This window comes from Xiphophorus hellerii, chromosome 9 (genome assembly GCF_003331165.1).
Source record: "Xiphophorus hellerii strain 12219 chromosome 9, Xiphophorus_hellerii-4.1, whole genome shotgun sequence".
Lineage (NCBI taxonomy): Eukaryota > Metazoa > Chordata > Actinopteri > Cyprinodontiformes > Poeciliidae > Xiphophorus > Xiphophorus hellerii.
This window is the reverse complement of record NC_045680.1, coordinates 32881419-32903269: the sequence shown is the minus strand read 5'-3', so window position 1 is coordinate 32903269 and position 21851 is coordinate 32881419. Positions and strand designations below refer to the sequence as shown.

The 21851-nt window shown below is 45.7% G+C and overlaps 2 protein-coding genes and 1 long non-coding RNA gene across 3 annotated transcripts; 2 read left to right on the top strand and 1 right to left on the bottom strand.

The window, feature by feature from the left end:
* Positions 1–781: 781 nt before the first annotated feature.
* On the bottom strand, positions 782–3800 carry LOC116725927 (ELAV-like protein 1; the record flags this gene model as incomplete). The annotated part of the gene is made up of 4 exons (XM_032572342.1): positions 782–1538; positions 1626–1851; positions 3068–3221; positions 3642–3800. Coding segments are annotated over 4 exons (858 nt in total), but the record flags the coding sequence as incomplete, so codon positions are not given.
* Positions 3801–5266: 1466 nt separating this feature from the next.
* LOC116725926 (nuclear factor 1 A-type-like) lies at positions 5267–7079 on the top strand. Its single transcript, XM_032572341.1, has 4 exons — positions 5267–5313; positions 5397–5457; positions 6157–6366; positions 6891–7079. The coding sequence occupies exons 1-4, from the start codon at positions 5267–5269 to the stop codon at positions 7062–7064; spliced, it is 492 nt and encodes a 163-aa protein (XP_032428232.1). The 3' UTR covers positions 7065–7079.
* Positions 7080–9754: 2675 nt separating this feature from the next.
* Positions 9755–20892, top strand: LOC116725202 (uncharacterized). The gene is made up of 2 exons (XR_004340347.1): positions 9755–9826; positions 19456–20892. It is a non-coding gene; the product is annotated as an uncharacterized LOC116725202 (long non-coding RNA).
* Positions 20893–21851: the final 959 nt, after the last annotated feature.

Genomic DNA, 21851 nt, shown 5'->3' with positions numbered 1-21851 from the left:
TTTTAATCATGAGGCCCCAGGTTTCGGTTTCTGACGAAGAAAGACTGACTGAAGAGAAAGAAACCGTCAGACCCTGCAGCCGAGGAAGGCAGGATCTGAAACTCCAGAAGTCTAGTTTAAAATCTAGTAAGAGAAGAGAAACCTCATCTGTGTCATTAGTTTAAAACTTATTTGTTTTTCCAAGCATCCACAAAGTTTTCCTATCTAGAAGGATCCGACGCCAAAGCCAGGAATCTGGTTAAGTTGTTTTTATCATTGTGCAGAAATCAGTTTTCACTTTGACATTAAAAGTCTTTTTGGTATGTTTTGTGAAAAATGCCAAATATTGATTATGATTCATTTATAAAAGCAATAAGATGCTAAAACATCAACGGGGTGAACCCTTTTTCATAACTCTGAAGCTCGATGCGTCCACAAACTCCACAACATCCTGGAACTACATAGCTTCTGGAAAAACATGTATGCAAGCAAGAGCTCCCCCTAGAGGAGGAAAGCAGCACCTTCGTGAACCTCCAACAGACCTCCATGTTGCTTCCTACTATTGTTTCTCTGCTTAATGCCCACGCTGCCCCCTAGAGGCTAGCAGAGCACAAACACAGCTGGGGCAACCAGACCACTTCCTTACATAATGGTTATGTTACCATGGTAACTGATGCCAGATGCCCAACCAGTCTCCATCACCATCATCACTGACCTGGGTCTGTGGTTTCTAAAGCGTGGCCCAGCTGGTACATATGGGTCCCTCTGATTTCACTCAATAAAGTCACTTTATTTACGTTGCTCATGTTTTCATCAACAGATTTATTATTGAAGAGTCAACATCACACTGAGGCTCAAACAGCTTCCACCGGTTCTGCTCGTTTCAAAGTCCAACATGAAGTCAGAACTTCCTCGGATTATTAAACCGACCAGAACCGAACAACATTTAATGATTCATTCAACAACTGCAGAGTGGACATTTTTCACCTAAAACAGATCGACACTTTCTAAAAAAAAACAAAAACTAACAGAACCAAGACGGGAACTCCAACCATCCCTGGGGGAAACTACAGTCCGGTCCGGCAGGAGACGGACCAATCAGGCGTCAGAGTCCAGAGAATCGTTTCAGAACGAGTTTCAGCTCAAAAATAAAAAGCTGTGCATGCTAATAAAAAAAACAAAAAAAAACAGAAACTACATCATGTGACCTTTAGCCCCGCCCACCCGCTTCCGCTGCCGTCTACTTGTGTCCCTTGTTGGTCTTGAAAGACACCTGCAGGACTTTGTCCCCCAGCTGGTAGCCGTTCAGGCTGTGGATGGCCATGGCGGCTTCCTCATAGTTCGCCATGGTAACGAACCCGAAGCCTTTGCACTTGTTGGTGTTGAAGTCTCGGATGACCTTGACGTTGACGACGGCGCCGAACGGCCCAAACATCTGCCACAGCATGCCCTCGTCGGCGTCCTGGCTCAGGTTGTAAATGAACAGACACCAGCCAGAGGAGGGGCTTCCCGAGGCTCCGCCCCCCGCGCCCATGTGGTCGGCCGACATCGGAGAAAACCTGGAGGCAAACAGGAAGTGGAGGAAATTTAAAACCCGACAGCCAATCAGAACACTGTGTCACAGTTACTGTAATCTGATTACTCACCTGAACCTCTGCGCCTGGTGATGGACAGGGCCTCCGAAGCGTCGTGATTGGCCGTGGTAGGTCTGTGACATCACCATGGGGTTCCGGCCTTGGTTGGGGTTGGCGGCAAACTTGACTGTGATTGGCTCAGAGCCGCCGGGCGGGACGTGTCCGTTCAGGTGCTTCACCGCGTCCTCGGCCTCGCTGCGCTTATCGTAGCGGATGAAGGCCACGCCCCGAGACAGACCTGGCAGCCAATCAGAGGACAGAGACTGTTTAGCGAAGCGGTAAGGAGGTTCAACGACTCTGCAGTTGACACAAAGCAAGGCATTATGGGTGTTGGAGTGAAATGAAAGCACATATAAAAGAGAGTGGATGAAAATACGATAAAAATGAGGTAAAATAGAGAAAGTTTTCAGGTTAAGGTCCAATGGAGACGATCGGTCCAACACGCCTGGCTCAGCTTAGCGCCACCTGGTGTGAAACTTCAGAACTACACAACAGTTTGCCCTGACGTGCTTGTTTTGTTTTTCTTTTAAATGAAGTTTAAGGGCGATATTGTGACACAAACCGACTTATTCACTGGAGAAACAAAAACTGATAACAGAAGTTTTCTAAGAAGTTCTTTTTGAGCCCAGGTGAACTGTTGTTCAGGGTCACCAGAGATGGGAAAAGACTATCTTCTTTGCTATAAGGTGATGTGGTGGATATTAAAAAGCTAGGTATCTATTTGTTACTTTATTCTTGGATTTGCCGAGAATATGGTGAGTCTTTTCTTTGATCCTTGAATAATATTATGACAGAATGCATTCTGTTTCTTGATTCGTTTTTGATTGGAACAGTGTCTCATATCAAAATAAGATTAATTAATAGATCTCCTTATCAGTGGATATTGATCTACATCTTCTGATGACTTAAATCCAGAAGCCTTTTCATATTAATCTAGGTTAATATGAAATAATAACCAGCTAATCTGAACCGTTTCCATGACATTAACACATTTCAACAAGACAAAATGAAACATTTGGATTTAGTTGAGTGCATCAGAACTTCCCGGTTCTGCTGAGCGTTGCTCTGGGCCCGTATTTCCTCGATGGAGAGACGCTCCCATCAGGGCTAGAACCGGACCGAAGCCGGACCTTAACTGGCCTGAGTGAGTCTAGACCAGGGCTGCTCAAGTCCCGTCCTCCACAGCTGCCATCCTGCAACTTTCAGATGCATCCCTGCTCCAACACACCTCAAATGAACGGCTTGTTAGCAGGTCTGCTCAGAGCTGATCCTGGTCTGTTGGAGCAGGGATGCATCTAAAAGTAGCTCTGGAGGACAGGACTTGAGCAGCCTGGTGTAGATGGAGCAGCAGCTGACAGGGTTGGTTTCTTTGTGAAAATGTTGGGCCTGAATTTGAAGCCATTGGCTCTGTTTCTCTCTAGCACCGATGGAAACGGTGGGTCACATGAGCTCACCTGACGCCTGGTCCACCAGGACCCTGGAGTTGATGATGCGTCCGAAGGAGGAGAACATGTCTTCCAGGTCCTGCTGGCTCAGCGTTCTGGGCAGACCGCTGATGTACAGGTTGGCATCTTTGATGGTGTCCGAACTCGGGCGAGCAAACGACACCTGCAGGAAGGAGAGAGGAAGACGTCAGCTCCTCTTCCTCACAGGACAGAAATATTCAAATAAAATTACAGAAAACTTTCAAAGTAAGAGTTACATTCAGTGTCCAAATAAAAAACAGGGTATCTTAAATTTAAAACAGTAAAATAAAGTTTACATTTAACCATAATAGTTTAAAAAATAAAATAAAAGACATTAAATCATGTTGAGTTTTTCAAAATAAAAGCATCCGTTTTTAAAGTTAAGTCTTGGCACATCATCTCACTGAACTGAAGGAAGCGACAGATTCAGTGCTGACGTGTGTCAGAACAAAATACCTTCAATCTTCAGACGCTGCAGCTGAGAGCGCCCCCTACTGTCCAGAAAACATAACACATCTATCAGTGGAAAGAGGAAAATCAAAGAGCACCTGTGGCGCGTTACCTTGATAGTTTTAGACTGTAGCCTCAGGCCATTGAGGGTACTGATAGCCCTCTCTGCATCACTATGGTTAACAAAGTTAACAAAGCCGTAACCTAAACTGTGGCCTAGAGAAACACAAAGGAAAACAACAAAATAACAGCAAAACTCTCGGTTACAGCATCACATTGAGAAAGAAACACAGAGTTCAAAACGCAGCACAGAGTCTGATCAGATCCACAAAACAAACCCAAACGGTTCTGAACAAACTGAGGAAAACGGGCTTCACAACAACAACAAGATGGCGGTTCAATAGGGAAGGTCCGAACGGCTCAGTAAGGTCAACTGGACCCAGTTAGCTCCTGGTTAACTCATTTAGCATCTGGCTAGCTGCTAGCTAGCTACTGGTTAGCTGCTGGCTAGTTCATTATTAGGTCCTTGCTAGCTCATGGTTAGCTTCTGGCTAGCTAGTGGTTAGCTCCTGCTAACTCACATCTAGCTTGTAGTTAACTATTGGCTAGCTACTTGTTAGCTGCTTGTTAGCTAATGGTTATCAGCTTTAACTAGCATTGGTTCTGACCCAGTAGGAGGGTTCTGATTGGATGCTTCTGTCTGAGCAGGTCAGGTTCTGACAGCTGATTGGTCGGAAGGAGCTGCTTAGAACCTTTTTTATCTGATCTGAAAGTCCTCGGATCAGGAGGGTCTCAGTTACTATGCCAAAGGGAGAACCCATGGTAGCTATGGTTACGGGGACAGGCAAGCCTGTGGTTTCCATGGTGACAGAAGGGGAACCATATTCTGTATTCAAAAATCAAATAAAAACAAGAACTCTGGCTGCGTTCACACTGCAGCCTGAAGTGACCCAATGCCGGGGCCGTTCACACTTCCAAAGAAATGTGACCTGTATGCATTCCAGTGTGAACAGGCCAACAACCTGAAAGTGTTGTTAGAGGGCGCAATAACATCAGCATTCTCAGTGTTCTGCCAACCGCCATGAAAAGAAGTCTTCAGTGTTTGCTGAAGTAAACAAGGATGCTAACGGTGGAGCGTAGCTCACACACTTGAAGTTGTTGTCTGACCAAAGCAGAAAATTAACAACTTAATCCTCATTACAGTCAGTTATAGTTGTTGTTTTTATTCCTGCTTGTATGTATTAGGACGCAGAATAGGGACATTTGTTGAATATCAGTGACGTTCAGGTGGAATTAATGCGACCTGGACGTTAGGTTGCATTTGAATCGGATACGTATCAGATATGGGTCGCATTCGAAAATAATCTGACCTGTGTTGTTCAGACTGTCATAAAAAGATCAATACAGGTCTCATTACGTCAAAAAAAATCAGAATTGGGTCACTTCAGGCTGCAGTGTGAAAGCAGCCTAAGAAAATATCTCATACTAAATCACAATAAACAGATTTTAACCTGAGGGGGGCGGCAGCAGTGCCTGGCAGGTAGACGGAGACTAATCAGCTGCAGGGCTGATCAGGACTGAGGTCAACCGACCCAATTGGGTAACTGGTTCCACAGAAACATTTCTCCATTGGTGGGCAGCTGTAAGGACTTTTGGCGTTTTTGCTTTGGCTATAACCGTGGCAACAAGGGTTTATTTTAAACTGGAAACACTGAACAAAGTCTGAAACCAGAGACAATGTCTGAACGACAGAAGAAACCGGTCCCGGTCCCCAGACTCTTGAGGTGTGCTCGCCTCATGGAGGAGAAGCAGCGCCACCGACCCATCAGAACCCTGATGTGTGAATACTTTTTCCTGTGCCAACCAGAACCAGAGTCGGGTTCAGCCATCAGAGCTTTGACCCGGTGACTATAGAAGCATCCGATCAGGTGAAGAACTTCCTGCTGGAGTTTGGACCTGAGCTGGGCTGGATTCTGACAGAACCTTTACTGCTCCGGTTTCTCAACTTGTTCAGAACAAAAACATTTTTTAAACATTTTTCTGAAAATTTTACAACTCCTGAAAAAAAATAAGACATCAAAACATTTTTACAAATATATATATATATATAATAAATAAAAAAAACAAAGTTCTGAATGTAAACAGAACTGGTTCCGCCCGATAGACTCCAGCAGAACCAGAAAACCGATAACCTGCCAGCGCCGCAGCAAAAACAACAAACATTACAAATTCAACAGCAAAAAAATCATCCAGGCAAAAAAAAAATCCACAAAATTGTTTAGAAAAAAAAGAAAAAAGAAACAATCACAAAGTCAATTAAAAAAAAAAAACAGCTGAGAAAAATAACCAGAGACACAGAACCACTGGTTCTACTGATCAAACTGGGTCAGAAGCAGAGCAGGATTAGCGCTTCCTATGGAGAGGCTGATGGGTCCCAGTACTGGTCCACATACTGGGAGAACTGCTGGAGCAGAACATTTAACAAATCATCTGTTTTTTTCTGAGATACTAATTATGTTATTTAGGGTTCGATCTTTACATTTCTAAGCTAATTTTGACATTTTTGTGTAAATTTGTTTAGTTCTGCAATATTTTGACTAAAACCGTCTCAGTGCTGCCCCCTTCAGGTGAACCCCCCCCCCCCCCCCCATGTGCCCACAGCCAGCCCCCACGCCCCCCCCTCCGGCCTCCACTTCTCCTCCCCCATCCTGCAGCAGCCCGCCTCCTACTTCTCCCACCCGGCCATCCGCTACCACCCACAGGAGACGCTCAAGGAGTTCGTCCAGCTGGTGTGTCCTGACTCCGCCCAGCAGGCCGGACAGGTGGGCCTCCTCAATGTAAGCACACACACATGCACCCCCACGCCCACGCCCACTCACACACACACACACTTATGTGCAGGCGAGTCAGTGTGTGTTGGCAGAAAATGATACAGTGTGTGGTTTCAGGTTGATAGCTGATATATCTGCGTCTAGACATCCAATCGATACACACACACATCCCCACACACTCACACACACACACGCCTCTGCTCACTCGACCTCGGGACAGTCCTGTAGTAAACAAGCAGAGCTGAAGTCAGACTGGACCGAGTCTGGACCAGAACCTCCTGTTCCCAGAGTTCCCAGTTTTCTGGACGGCCCGTTAGGGAACCGGACTGGCGCCGGCGCCGATGTTTGTTCAGCTGGATCCGGTCAGGTTCTGCAAATATTCAATAGAAATGTGAAAATAAATCAAATCCAAGAATGTAAATCATCAGTGATGCTGAAACTGTCACCGCTCTCTGGGTTCCTGCTGCATGGTTCTGGTTCTGGTTCTGGATCCAGCCTGTTCTCTGACTCCTGTCCCTCCTCTTCCTCAGCCCAGCAGCAGCTCCCAGACGAAGGTCCACAACCCGTTCCTGCCGACGCCCATGCTGCCCCCCCCGCCGCCCCCTCCGATGGCCCGGCCCGTCCCGCTGCCCGTCGACACCAAGCCCCCCCCCACCTCGTCCACAGAGGGGGGTGGCAACTCCCCTTCCTCCCCCAGTGAGTAACACGAGCCCATCGGACCAGAACCAGAACACCGGTCCGACCATAAAGATCCTGGTTCTGATTTGTCAGCTGGTTCTGGTTCTGATCCATTAGCTGATAGTCCTGAGACGTTGCTGATGGTGTCTTTAATATTACCTCTTACTTGAGGTGAAGGGGAACATCTAGTTCTAGATGCCATTAAGTTTTATTACTCTGTCAAAAGCTTTAATAAACATTTTAATATTTCCTCTCACCTCAGGTAAATTGCAACAAGTAGCACCAGTTCTAAAAATGTCATAAAGGGTTATTACCGTATCAACTCTGTAATAACAGAGCCATTAATTATGGGTTTCAGACACGTGACCCAGATGATGCGCGATACTCAGATGGAGGTCCGGAAGTGGATTTCTCCGGCTCAAATCAGAGCAAAATGGACCACAGTGAGCAGCTAACGCCCCTAAATAGGCTGAATGAAACAGACGAGGCATCTAAAAAAACACGTGTATATTTAGTTTATGATCCGTATTCTCTCTGCAAAAAAGACTTCTCTTATAATCTTGAGGATTTACAGCATCGAGGCGATCCACATAACTAACTATCTGGAGCCGCAGACCTCAGATTATAGTTGTACATGAGCCAGGAGACAGTTTTTCAAAAGCCTGGAGAATAAATCATTTTAAAATCATTAAAATCAGGTTGGGTCAAATTTAGGATCAAAAGAAGCATTAAATGGCTGTGGACTTGTTTCTGCCGGTGAGTAGGTGAGTTGTGATATTTTAAGTAATTAGTCTATGATAACGATGCTATCGCTAACAACAAGCTAACCCATGCTATTTCTACGGAGCTTGGATCTCCTGGTAAATAATTTATTTAGCTTCTGTAAACCAAATTCATGCAGAAGTTGTAGGTGTAATGTTGAGTGGTGTAGGATTCAGGTCCAATGTAGGTCAACAATTCGTGTTGTGGACACCAACCATGTGGGGGAACAGTCCCAGCTCACTGTGGCTGTACGGCTGGGGAGGTTACATTTCATTTATGTAGCTATTTTTTTTTATTTAGCATGAAAGTCCCATTGAATAAACATATTTTCTGTCCGGGACTCGGCACTGAGCTAGCTGCTAACAACATTAGCATTCTGAGGACAACAAAGCTAAGGCATAGAAATAATATATCTTACCTTACATATGAATGCTTGTCTTTCTTAGTAACTGTCCAGTAAAATATCTGAAAATACAATTTAAACGATGCGATCCTTGTCTGTTAGAAACTCGGCGCTGCAAGCTGGCATTGTTAGTTTCTGCACCTCCTGTTTTTAACTGTAGATCGTTGATCCACTCTCCTCCTCTTTTTTCGGTAAGTTCTTTAAAATTAACTCCTTGTGACCACTACATTCGAAACACGAAAATAACGTTTATCTTTCTCTCTATCAGAACGGTTGGAACAACCGTACAGGACTCAGACTTTAGACATTTTGATGCTGGATCAACAGAAATAAATGGGCTGCATTTACTTCCGGCCCTCCATCTGCATTGGGTGACGTCGGTGCTACGTCATCTGAAACCCAGAAATATTGTTCTCTTTACCTCAAGTAAAGTGAAACTCATCAGACTAGTTAAAATACCAGCATAGTTTTAGAATAAATACATAAAGAACAAGTAATTTTTTGCTTTATTCCACAGAGTTTAACTTCTGGGTTAGCGTTTTATACTTCTGAAATATTGATTAAAAAACTAAAACAGAATTACTTATTCTTTAACTTGGAACAAATATTGTTTCAGGAGTCCTAACTCTAAGCGTATTTGTACTTTATTGGAGAGAGTTTTTTCCTTCTCAGCCTTCCTGTAGCGCTCTTCTAACTGGGAGATTTTCTCATCTTTGTTTCCTGGAAGCAGTGACTGGTCCCCATTAGGACCTCCCCATTAGCATCCTCCACACCCTTAGCAAGTCTTCATTAGCGTTCTTTGTCCCCCACCATGTGTCGTTAGGCTAAATCGAGTCGTCATATGGCTAAAGTTAGCAAAGAACCATGTCACATCAGCCAAGTTTCTCAATAAAACACACAAGGGGTACAATGACTAATATAGAAGCTTAGAATTGCTAGATTGGAGGGGAAAACTCTATCTGCCCTTAAAATATGTTTAAGATAAGGGCTAACCTTCCAGTGAGCGGTTGACACATTTAACTAACATTAAGTTACAGCAAGCTAGCATTAACTTAGATTGCTGAAAGCTAATTTTTCCTAGAAATAGAAATATAGTCAGTGTTTTATTCTCAAAGAAAATCTAAAATTATAAGAAGCATGCCTAATTTATCTATTAGGTGACTTACTTCTGCTTCCTGTTACTCAGGAGTTCTGGCTGTTGTAACTTGGGGCAAGATGAGACTTCTTCTTATCTTCAGCAGACTGCATTCAATTGGTGCACTGCTGCCTCTCACTGGTCGAGAGGCGCATTGCACTACATAGCATAACGTCATGTTTGAAATGTAAAGTTCATTATTGCTCTGTTGACATCTTGCTTGTAATACTGCAGGATCTATTAGATGAAGAAAGTTTAGACTAACAACAAATGATAGAGTAATTTGGTGTTAACACATAAAGCTACATCAACGTTTTAAAGTTTGATAATTCATACCTATTAATAACATATTCATGTCTTACTCACCTGTGTGTATGTGTGTGTGTGTTTTCTGTGCAGCGTACTCCACCCCACCACATCTCCATCCCAGCGGTTCGTCAGCGTCGGCCCTCGAGACCCCCGGCTTCAATATCCCTCAGCAGCCACAGGTAAGGCCCCGACCCCCGGCCGGTTCTGGGACACCTGTCAGGTCCCAGACGGGTCCAAGCAGGTCTGAGCGGGATTGCAGAACTACTTCCTGTGGAAGTGCAGCAGGTCTGGAACATCTGGATGTCCAGCTATGGCTAGCTCAGGAAGCCTAACGCTCTGGTTAGCTTCCTGGCTCTGCTGCCGGTTCCTGCTGCGGGCCCTGAGCGTCTCGGGTTTTTCTGTTTGGATTTCAGAACCACATTTTAAATTTAAGCAAGCAAAATTTCAGCAGTAAAAACACAAGCAAATCTTTGTAGAAGTTTCCCTTTGTGATGTCATCAGGAACCAAAGAGTTCAGTAGATGTTTGTGGAACTTTAATCCATTCATGGAATATGGAGACCGAAGCTTCAAACTCCTGAAAACTGGAAATGAGTCAAGAATCAATTCAAAAGCCTCTGAACTGGAAACCTACCGACATCAGAACCTTCCAGACCCGGTGCAGGTTCTGGAGCTATCAGCAGAGGGTCTGCAGGCGGACAGATGTTGGGTTCTGTCTCTACATCTGGATGTGACCCTGCTGAGGGGCGTGGCTAACTGAGCGTGGCTTGGTGATTGGCCAGCTGATCAGTCATGTGACACTTTTATCTCTCTGGTATTTTAATCACAGAATCCAAATACACACAGAACAATATTCATCTGCTATTTCTTGCAGAACAGTTGGTCACTGAACGCAGCATCCACTTCTCATGCTGTCTGAGTGTGTGTGGGTGTGTGTGTGCTGTAGGGAGCGGTCCAGGTCAGGGTGTGTTTGTCAGCTGATTTATGAAGAGTGTAACGATTGGCCTGGTCATGCTTTAACTCATCTTTCTCTCTCGCTCACACACACACACACACGCACACCCACACACACACACACACACACACACAGAAAGCAATAAGCTGGGAGTCCTCTGTTGGCATTTCAGACATGCTCCATCGCTCTGCTGTGTGTGTGTGGGTGACCTGCAGTGAACGAGTCTGTCGATTTATTGATTCTGTCTCACACCCACACACACACACACCACACACACACACACAACACACACACACCCCTCTGAGAGGCCAACGTGGTCCAGGTGTTTGTCACTGAAACAGTTGGTTATTTATTTGTTCCTCCTCTGCCTCCAAGGAGGCGCTGCTGAGGCTGAAGCTGCATGCAGTCTTCTTCCCTCTTCCTCTCTGGGACTTGCGAGGAATTTCTTAAATCTAAAATCTGCAGAGAAGGAAAACTTTCTGTTTATGTCCCAAGATGAAATTTGGGATGGGCAAAACCTTTTACCAAGATTCGTTTTGTAGAGTCATTATTCTAACACAGGACCTATATATTATCAGATATGATCAGATATTATTAGATATTATGTAATATTGTTGGATATGATCAGATATTTAAATGCTATCTGATATGATCAGTTATTAAATATGATCGATTTTGGATATTATTAGATATTATCCAATATTATCTGATATTATTAGATAATATCCAATATGATCAGTTATTGTGAAATATTATAACATTTTATCAGTTATTAAATATTATTAGATATTATATGATATTATCAGATATGATAAGTTATTATTAGATATTATGTGATATTAGATCCTAAGCAATATTATGAGACATTATTAGATATTATCTGATATTATTAGATAATACCAGATATTAAAAGATATTGTTTGATATTATCTGATATTGGATATTATTAGATATTATCTAATATTATCAGTTATTATTAGATAATATCAGATGCTATCTGATATTATCAGATATTATCAATCCATGGGCTGCACAGTGGCGCAGTTGGTAGCACTGTTGCCTTGCAGCAAGAAGGTCCTGGGTTCGATTCCCGGCCGGGGTCTTTCTGCATGGAGTTTGCATGTTCTCCCTGTGCATGCGTGGGTTCTCTCCGGGTACTCCGGCTTCCTCCCACAGTCCAAAAACATGACTGTCAGGTTAATTGGTCTCTTTCTCTAAATTCTCCCTAGGTGTGAGTGTGTGTGTGTGCATGGTTGTTTGTCCTGTATGTCTCTGTGTTGCCCTGCGACAGACTGGTGACCTGTCCAGGGTGTACCCCGCCTCTCGCCCGGAACGTAGCTGGAGAGGCACCAGCAACCCTCCCGACCCCATTAGGGACAAAAGGTGAACAGAAAATGGATGGATGGATTATCAATCCAATGATTTCAGACAAAAGGCTGAATTCTTTTCTAATGTAAAAATACTTTGAAGTTTATTAAATCTGTCTGCTAACTGTGGCTCAGTGTGGGCGATCGACAGTCTCTGGAGAGAGAGAACCACTGGAGGGGGGTAGAGGGGTCGCAGTTCAATGGCCCCGCCCCCTCCATCTCCAAGGCAACCATCATGACAGTCTGTGTGCTTGGAGGCCGGCGGTTGGGCACTGAGCTGGTTACCCGTGGGAAACCAGTGTCCAGAGAAAACGAACCATCAGAACCAGAACCATAAGTAGTTGTTCTGGTTCTGGTTCTGGATCATCTCTGCTTATTGGGCTGGTTCTGTGACCATTCCATCTGAGTTCCTGAACTGGACCAGAACCGACCCAGGAGAAGATTATCGTAACCTGAGAAGAAACGGACCGATCCGGGTCCAAACTGGGTAGGGTCCGGTCTCTGTTTCAGGCTCTGTCTGACCCCATCCAGGTGTTTCCCTCCTCACTTCCAGTCCAAACTGGGTCTGTATTCAAACCCTACTCCAGCCCAGTTTCAGATCAGGAGCAGAGAGAGTTCTGGACCGGTTCTGTTTCCAGAAGTTGGACCTGCAGACGGTCTGAGCAACTCGGTGCCGGGGGGCAGCGGACCTCCAGGAAAAGGCTCCATGTCCCCCAGCGCCTGCAGTCTGAGTTACCGCTGTCTGGTCCGCTCCGGTCGGTCCGGTTGGTCCGGTGGGAGTTTCATCTTCAGAGTCTTCTCAGGAGAGGGGGGGCTACTGCAGCGGGGGGCGAGAGACATCGACACACAGCGGGAGAGAGAGAGCGGGCCAGAAAAGTCCCAGCGTCAGCAAGTTGTATTGATTAAAAAACTAACCTTCCAGTCTTCTCCTCTATCACTGCGCGCACAGCAGAATTACAACGAGCAGGAGAGAGGGCCGCGTGGCAACACACAAGAGCTAACGGAGAGAGAACGGAGAGAAAACAGAGAGAGAACGGAGAGAAAACGGAGAGAGAACGGAGAGAAAACGGAGCGAGAACCAAGAGAAAACGGAGAGAGAAGCAGAAACACTGGAGTGATCCGGCTCCGTTTTAATAAACTTCCTGTTCTTCTCAACACGCTTCCTAAACTCTGCTTCTGTCTCCAGATGTGTGTGTGCTCACTTTAAATCAGTGCTGTGGTGTGTTGTGGTGTGTGTGTGTGTGTGTGTGTGTGTGTGTGTGTGTGTGTGTGTGTGTGTGTGAAGTACATGCCAGGATGAAGAGGAGAAAGTGATCCAGAGAGGAATGCTGAGAAAGAGGAGTGAGGATGGACGGGTAGTAAAGTGAGGGAGTGTTTAAAGGTGGGGGGGTTCCTTGGCGATGGCAGTCACGTCCCAGGCCGTCTGGTCGTCCCTAGCAACCAGACATGATGTAAGATGAGGATGAACTTGAACTTGGCCAGGCAGTGAGGATGATGAGGGGGAGATTGGTGAAACATGAACGTTTGGCAATCGATGCCGGCCGATCAGAGACAACACACACACACACACCCACAGAGGAATGGGTCTGGTGGTCTGAACCCTTCCATGGTCCACCCAGGGTTTGGCGCCCCCTACAGGCAATGGGCGGTTTTATATTGGATCAGAAGTTCTTCAGATATTTTTCTTTATTTTAGCTGCTTGTCCAAGGTCTGCTCAGATGCTAACAATAAGGCCTTAAAATGTCTTAAATTAATTTTTAAAATATAAGTTGGCCTTAAAAAACGTTAATCATTGGTCTTAAACTATGTCATGGCAGGACTTTTAAATCTCATATATTCTGTGTAGTTTTATTTTTTCTCAGGGGACTTTTCAATTTGAGCCATCTACAGACATCTTCATTACATTCTTGAGGCAGTTGTGGATACCGCTAACTAGCTGCTAACATACCCTTGCTAGCTAGTGTCTCTTGCTATCAAGGGTAACTAGAGACAAGGTAGCTAAATTTGATGCAGATTTATTGCTATTTGCCTGTACGACATAAGATGCTAGGTGCATTTTGTGCAAAAGTCTCGTCTTTACAGGGCTTAAGATTGGTAGAGCCACAGACGCTCAAAGCTGCTGTCAGAGCTGCGAACAGACCTGAGAGAGGTCACAGTTTGGCTCCCCTGTGACGCTGACGGCTCCCAGGGTAACAGTTGCTGCTTCTACTGCCACTGGTCTTTTGGTGTGACACAAAACTCTGAAGGCAGTGGTTTCAGTGGATTTTAATGGTGGTCCAGTTATCCATCCATCCATCACCTTCCTCCCAGCTTACCCTGGTCTTCCTCTGGACCTCCTCCCGCTGGATCACCTCACCATGTGTTTCCATCATTTGTGAAAAAGATTCTGATGTCTTGAGCTCCTCAACTGCCCTGACCCAGAGAAGGCACTCTACCCTTTTCTGGACCTTCAGATTTGGAGGCGCTGATCCTCATGTTGGCGGAGAACCGATTCAGTGGTAGCTGCAGATCACTGCCTGATGAAGCCAATCAGACTACATTATCTGACCCAAGACACCCAAAAGGGATCAACGCCTTGGCCAGAAACAGTCCATAAAGGGCAGAATCAGTAACACAAGGTGACCTTGGTAGAGTCCAGCTTTCAACAGAAACAAGTCCAACCAAAGTTGTTCCTGTTATTAGGCCTGTAGCGAAAAACAATAAATCAATTAATCGCACGATAAATTAAAACTATCAACCTCATTTCTTGACCAAGATGGCGGCGCGTGAACAACGCGAGGCTCAGCATCTCTCCAGAATCTGCTCTTTAGTGGTTTTTTATCTATTCATGACTGGACTTTTTTTTTCGGAATTGCACAGCGTTGCTGCACTACAGCAGACACGAACTTCTGGACCTTTGGAGCTACAATTTTGACTCTATGATCGCCGATCTCTGACTCATCCCAGAGATCTCCAGAACACCGGAGGCTGCTCACTTCTCCCGGCCGGGTGGAAGGGTACGCAGGCCACGACGAGAACGTAAACAAAGGTGGGGTAAGCGTGGAGGGGTGCGAGCTAGGCTAAAGCTAACACCATATCGGCTCCCTTTACCCAGCATTTTCCTCGCCAATGTCCGTTCTCTGGCTAATAAAATGGACGAGTTACGACTATCCATCACGAGTGACAGACGGATTATGGACTCAAATGTCATGTTTTTCACCGAAACATGGCTAAACAACAGCTGCCCGGACAATGCTATCCAGCTAAGTGGACGCCACACACACTGAGCCGACAGGACAGCAGATGACTCCGGCAAGACCAGAGGCGGAGGTTTGTGCATTTATATTAACAAAGCTTGGTGCACAGGACTCTGCTACTACCGAGAGTCACTGCCACAGAATGTGGAGTTTTTAATGGTCAAATGCAGACCTTATTACCTCCCAAGGGAATTCACCTCGATCATCCTCACTGCCGTGTACACCTAGCCATGAAAGAACTCTATGCGGCTATTAGCAAACACCAAACCAAATACCCCGAGGCTGCTTTTATTGTTGCAGGTGATTTCAATCACTTCAACTTGAAGACAGTTCTTCCTAGATTCCACCAACATGTCTCCTGCCACACCAGAGGAGACAAGACCCTGGACCATGTCTACTCCAATCTGGCTGGAGCCTACAATGTGACAACCCCCTCCCCAACATCGGACAATCAGACCATCTCTCCCTGTTCCTCACACCTCGGTACTTACCACTCATCCAACGTGTGAAACCTACCGTGAGGACAGTAAAGGTGTGGCCAGAGGGCTCAGACGCTGTGCTCCAGGACCGGTTCAGGAATACAGATTGGACTATTTTCCACCATACAGACGTGGATCAGTACGCCTCATCTGTACTGAACCATATTTCCACCACCATAGAACGTGTCACCACCTGCAAACGCATTACCATGTACCCCAACCAGAAACCCTGGATGAACGGAGACGTTCGTCTCCTGCTGAAGGCCCGCAACATCGCCTTCAGGTCAGGGGATGCACAGACTTACAGTGCAGCCAGGGCTGAGCTGAAGAAGGGAATCAAGAAGGCCAAACACCACTACAAAAGGAAGGTGGAGGATCATTTTTCTAACGCCAACCCCCGACGTATGTGGCAAGGCCTTCAGATTCTCACAGATTACAAGAACCCCAATACCACCCCGCTTCTACTGATGTCTCCTTCCTCAACGAACTTAACAACTTCTATTCTCGTTTTGAGAGAGGGAATACCACAACTGCAACCAAAGCAGCTACCACCCCAGGCCAACAGCCACTGACTTTCCTCCCCACTGACGTAGGAGCGGCCTCTGAGCAGATTAAATCCCACAAGGCTGCGGGGTCCTGATGGCATACCTGGACGTGTCCTCAGAACGTGCTCTGGGGAGCTGGCAGGAGTGCTGACGGACATCTTCAACCTGTCCCTGGCCCGCGCTGTGGTACCGACCATGCTTCAAGTCTACCTCCATCGTCCCAATCCCCAAGAATCCCAACCCAACCAGACTCAATGACTACCGCCCGGTAGCCCTTACCCCATCATTACCAAGTGCTTGGAGCGGCTGGTCCTAGCACACCTCAGGTCCTGTCTCCCCCCCACACTAAACCCCCACCAATTTGCATACAGGCAGAACAGGAGCACAGAGGATGCAGTCTCTATAGCGCTGCACTCTGTCCTTTCTCACCTGGACAGTAAGAACACTTACGCCAGACTGCTGTTCTTAGATTTTAGTTCAGCATTCAACACTGTCATCCATCACAACTCATTACCAAACTCACAGACCTCGGCATCAGTTCACTCATGTGTAACTGGTTGCTCGACTTCCTGACCAGTCGACCTCAACATGTCCGGCTGGACAACCACTTCTCATCCACCATCATCATAAAACACCGGAGTGCCACAAGGCTGTGTGATGAGTCCCTTCCTCTACTCCCTCTTCACCTACGACTGCAGACCTGTCCATGGCTCTAACGCCATCATCAAGTTCGCAGACGACACCACGGTGATCGGCCTCATCAGAGATAATGACGAGGCCGCTTACAGGGAGGAGGCAGACCGTCTGGCTGAGTGGTGCGACAAAACAACCTGCAGCTGAACACCGAGAAGACCAAGGAGCTTATCGTGGACTTCAGGAGGAACGCTGACCCACATCCACCCATCCACATTAAGGGGACAGTGGTTGGAGCGTGTGGACACCTTTAAGTTCCTGGGAGTCCACATCTCCGAGGACCTGACTTGGACGACCAGCTGCTCCAAACTCATTAAGAAGGCGCATCAGCGCCTCTTCTTCATGAGGACCCTGAGGAAGAACCACCTGTCCTCAGAGATCCTCACGAACTTCTACCGCTGCACCATTGAGAGCATCCTCACCAACTGTATTACAGCTTGGTACGGGAACTGCTCTGTCTCCGACCGGCAGGCGCTGCAGAGGGTGATGAAAACTGCCCAGTATATCGCCGGGGCACCGCTCCCTGCCATCAAGGACATCTACAGGAAGCAGTGTTTGAAAAGGCCGGGAAAATCACAAAGGACTCCACTCACCCAGCACACACACTCTTTTCCCTCCTGCCCTCTGGGAGGCGTTACAGAAGCCTACGGACCAGAACCACCAGGCACCGGAACAGCTTCTTTCCCACAGCTGTCACGCTTTTGAACGCCTCCTGACATAAAACATAAACTATAAGGACTGTACTCCCCTATCCTCTCATACAACAATAACACATGGACTATCCTCACACACACACACATCACGGACTGTTTTCTTCACACACACATACAACCTGTAAATTTTATTTGCCATTATTTATCTATAATCCATTCCCTAACATTCTTGTATATTCTGTATAATCTGTGCATATAGCTCCCATATTTATATTTATACACAATATCTATATCTCTTGCTATAACCCCTTATAGTCCATACATACATAGTCTTGTACATCTGTAAATAAATATTTATATCTCGTAGAGCACTTCTGGATAGATGCAAACTACATCTCGTTGCTTGTACTTGTGACAGTGCAATGACAATAAAGTTGAATTCTATTCTATTCTATTCTATTTTAATTATCGGCTTTATCGTCTCTTCCGACCTTTTTCTCTTTCTGTTAATGACACTGAATGAAAAAAGGCTCAACTCCGGTGCTCTCCACTGACCTCTGACCTCATTTCCTTAGTGTAAAGCTCGGCGCAGACGACACGATCTTAGAGTTGGCGGCCGATTGTCGGCCCATTTTCAAAACCTGACAGACCACACATTAGCCGACAGAAATCCTAGGTATAACGGTTCGATCGGGTTCGTTCCTGCCGTGTGGTGTCCAACAATGGGCACAAAATAATGGCTACAAGTTCAGTGAACTAATTTTAAAACTGGGCATTAATCAATGCTTTACTACAATCTACCTGCAATGCATGTGGCTAATGTCAGTTCTGACTGAGTGAAAATCATTAGAACCTATTTACGTCACGTTAACGAGGAACAGCTGAAAAGTAGCAATTTTGCTCCAACTCCTCCCCTTGTCATTTCTATATTATTTGCACAAAATGTTGAATAAACATTAATGTTGTTTCCACATATCATCTCCAATGTCTGCTGGACTTCGGGTTGCGCCGTGTCAGCTGTTTGGGATTCCCCTCCGGAATCTCCCCTCAGAAAGCGCGGAGGGGAATCCGCACTTTCTGATTGGTTACCTGTCACATTCAACAGGCTGCGTTAAGCTCCCAGTCGGGAAAACCCCTGATTTGGATCGGAACGGCAACAACGATCTACCATAACACACCACACACTACAGGATGATCGGTTATGAAATCGCAAGCGACGATCTTAGAGAACGGCCAACTTTCTAAGATTGTCGCAAGGGGAAAAATAGGAGCAAAACATCATGTAGTGTGAACTATTGCATCAGGTAGTCGATGTGCCCATTTTCTCTATTTAAAAAGAATCCATTTTATTTTTGTTTTTGGTTGTTTTATTTATTTTGTTCATCAGTTCCAGTGTTAAATGTTCTTTTGAAAATAAAGTGTATCTATCTTTGGCAGGAAATCACCTGCATTATTACGTCATTTCCATTAAATCAGTGTAAAAAGGTCTTCAGACAATATTCTTGTTTATCGCAATAATTTTTGAGACAATTAATCGCTCAGCAAAATTTGTTATCGTGACAGGCCTACCTGTGGAGGGAAATACAGCCGAGGAAAAGGAGTAGAGCCTCATGAGAACGGAGAGCCAGCAATGTTGACAAATAGGCAAAGAGATTAAAAGAAACAATAATTAATGTCTTCAACTAAAGTAAGAATGTGACTAGATCTATAGTTGATTTCACAAGTAATGAAATGTCTTCATATATGTGTGTGATTTTCTTTTGTAGATTTTCTGTTGTGATACAGGCCTTAAATTTATTGATAATAGTCTTAGGAAGTCTGAAATGTGAGATGGTGAGGCCTGGAAGAACCCTGATGTTGACCCCTGTGTCTGTCTCCACAGTGGTACCTGGGATAAGGACTCCGGAGGCGCAGACGCCCTCTACGGCCAGCCGCTGCAGCCTGTCCTCCAACACCAGCTGTCCCTGGTCAACCCCGTCACTGGTCCTGCAGATCCCGGCTCCACCGTCAATGACTCAGCATCGGCATGGCTAAAGCAGATTAAGCGCTCCCATGCTGCGAATCGTTCGTCCCAGAATTCCTTGCAGACTCTTGGATCGTATATCTGTAGTGCTGGATCTGAGTCCTGAACCTTTTTCCCTGAATCCCTGACCTATGGGGCAATGGGGAAGCGACCTGTTCTGGGAACGTCATCAGACTGAGTCCCAGATATTCCTCTGTGGAGGACCTACCTATCCATCACTTTGTGCCGCGTGAACTTGCAGTGGTTTGAAGCCCTCTAGGCTGCCACCACCCCTTCCTCCTTAGTGGATCCCTGCAGCCGGGGGCAGGCAGGGGGCCGCCTGGCTCAGAGACACCAGCTGAAACAAACCTGGGACAGACCCTGCCTCCTTCCCTAGATCTCTTCAGGACTTGGACGGTAGCATGAAGGGAAGAGCTGAGCCGGGGGCAGAGCAGCATGAACTAACCGTGGGGGCTCTGGGTGGGGTGTCCTGAAGGTGGTCTGGATTCGCTGCTATGCTTCACCAGGCGCTTGTTTCTCTGGAGGCTTCATGGCTCATCGGTTTCTCTCTTTTAGCCTCCATTCTCTCCTTCCATCCATCCACCTGTCCAGGTGAAGAGGCAGCGTACGCAGGGCGGACCGAACCCCCGGGGGTCCGGAGCCACTCTGCCAGTCAGGGGAGAGCCCCGCCTCTCAAATTTAACAGTGAAATCATGAGGAAAAGTGCAATTTTGTTGATTAGTTGTTGGATTATTAAATATATCTAAATGTATATTTTTCTTGTAGTCCGCTCAGACCAGGGACTCTAAAACACTGGGCGACAAACCGACACGCAGCCTTGGGGAACACCAACCCAGTGAGAAACTACCAAACCGCGTCGTTCTTTGATAATCTGGTAGTTTGATATGAGAACGTCTGAATCAGAGATCAGTTTCTGAGCAAAGGACTGATGTTCATTCAGCTCAAATAGAAACGAATAACGATTCCTTTATTTAAAATTTATTCTACGTCAGGGAAACGAAATGTCTCCTGAGGCCAAATCACAACAATTTAAGCTTGAAACGAATCAGTTTGGCAAGATAATCTGCCTGGCAACGGGCTGCCATTTGATTGTCTGGGTCTTCCAGAGGCTCCATCCAATCACGAGCACTTCTTCCTCCAGCTGGCCAATAGGCTGTGAGTGTGTCATCAGGGGGCATGGTTTATTTATGAGGACTTTAACTCTTCTTCAGTTTGGTTTTTCTTCCTTATTCTATAAATATCTATAGACACACACAGACACACCCAACGTTAACATGAGTTTAAGTGAAAAAGTCATAAAAAAAGAAGTAAAAAAATCTGCATGTGTTCGTGTTTGTGGCCGTTTTCTCCATAGATGACGTAGTTAGTGATAAATGGACGATATCCTGTAAAACATGAGGCACTTGCTGTGGGTTCTTCACTCCCTACAGCTCTCGGTTCTTTTCCTCTCGTTTCCTGGCAGCAACAGCACCGGTCCGCTCTTCAAATCCGAAACGTTCCTTTGTCTGTTCTGTATCTAAATTAGCCGATCCTGGTCTGCGCCACAAACACTAGCAGGATGTCCAACCTGTGGTCAAACCAGCATCAAGATGGCCTGCAGGTGGCGCAGTAGGCTGATTAATTTCGGTTTTATTAGGAGGAAGTTGTGAAGAACTTGGTTTGGAGGCGGTTAGGGGAAAGTTCAGAAGGTCTATACCATGTTTGAGACTGGATCTCCTGATGGCTGAGATGGAAACGTTTGCTGGACGTTTTCCACCAAAGCAGCTCCAGGTCCGAACCACAAGCTGCTCTACAGCCCATAATTATTCATACCCCTGGCAGGCTTGCCTCTAATTTGTTTCTGATAGGAAACAAAGCTCTTTCTATATAACAACATATCTCTATTATAAGAGACATAAAAATCAGCTTTATTTATATTAGAATAACAATCTGCATCAATTATCAAATTAAACATTTTTACCCCCTGATGATGAGTGAAGCTTTCCAGCTTCATGCCTGTCTTGTTGTATATATAGCCAAACGTCGTTTGATACTTATTCCTCTCATATTAAGCTTGATTTTAGACGTGCTCTGATACCACCCAGTGGTCGGAGTGTGAACCACATGTGGTTCATGGAAGCGAAATGTGCAAAAGGCCGGTAAACTGTTAATAATCTGAATCCTCAGCTAGGTTGTGCAATAAAAATATATTCTTTGACTAACTAATGTTTTGTATACATGATATATTAAAAACAGACCACATTAAAATTCTAAAA

Excerpts from the sequence above, each read along its gene's own strand:
- LOC116725926 (XM_032572341.1), top strand. The coding sequence starts at position 5,267 with ATGTCTGAACGACAGAAGAAACCGGTCCCGGTCCCCAGACTCTTGAG. Across the intron at positions 5,458-6,156 it reads CTATAGAAGCATCCGATCAG|GTGAACCCCCCCCCCCCCCC; the intron begins GTGAAGAACTTC and ends TGCCCCCTTCAG. Across the intron at positions 6,367-6,890 it reads GACAGGTGGGCCTCCTCAAT|CCCAGCAGCAGCTCCCAGAC; the intron begins GTAAGCACACAC and ends CCTCTTCCTCAG.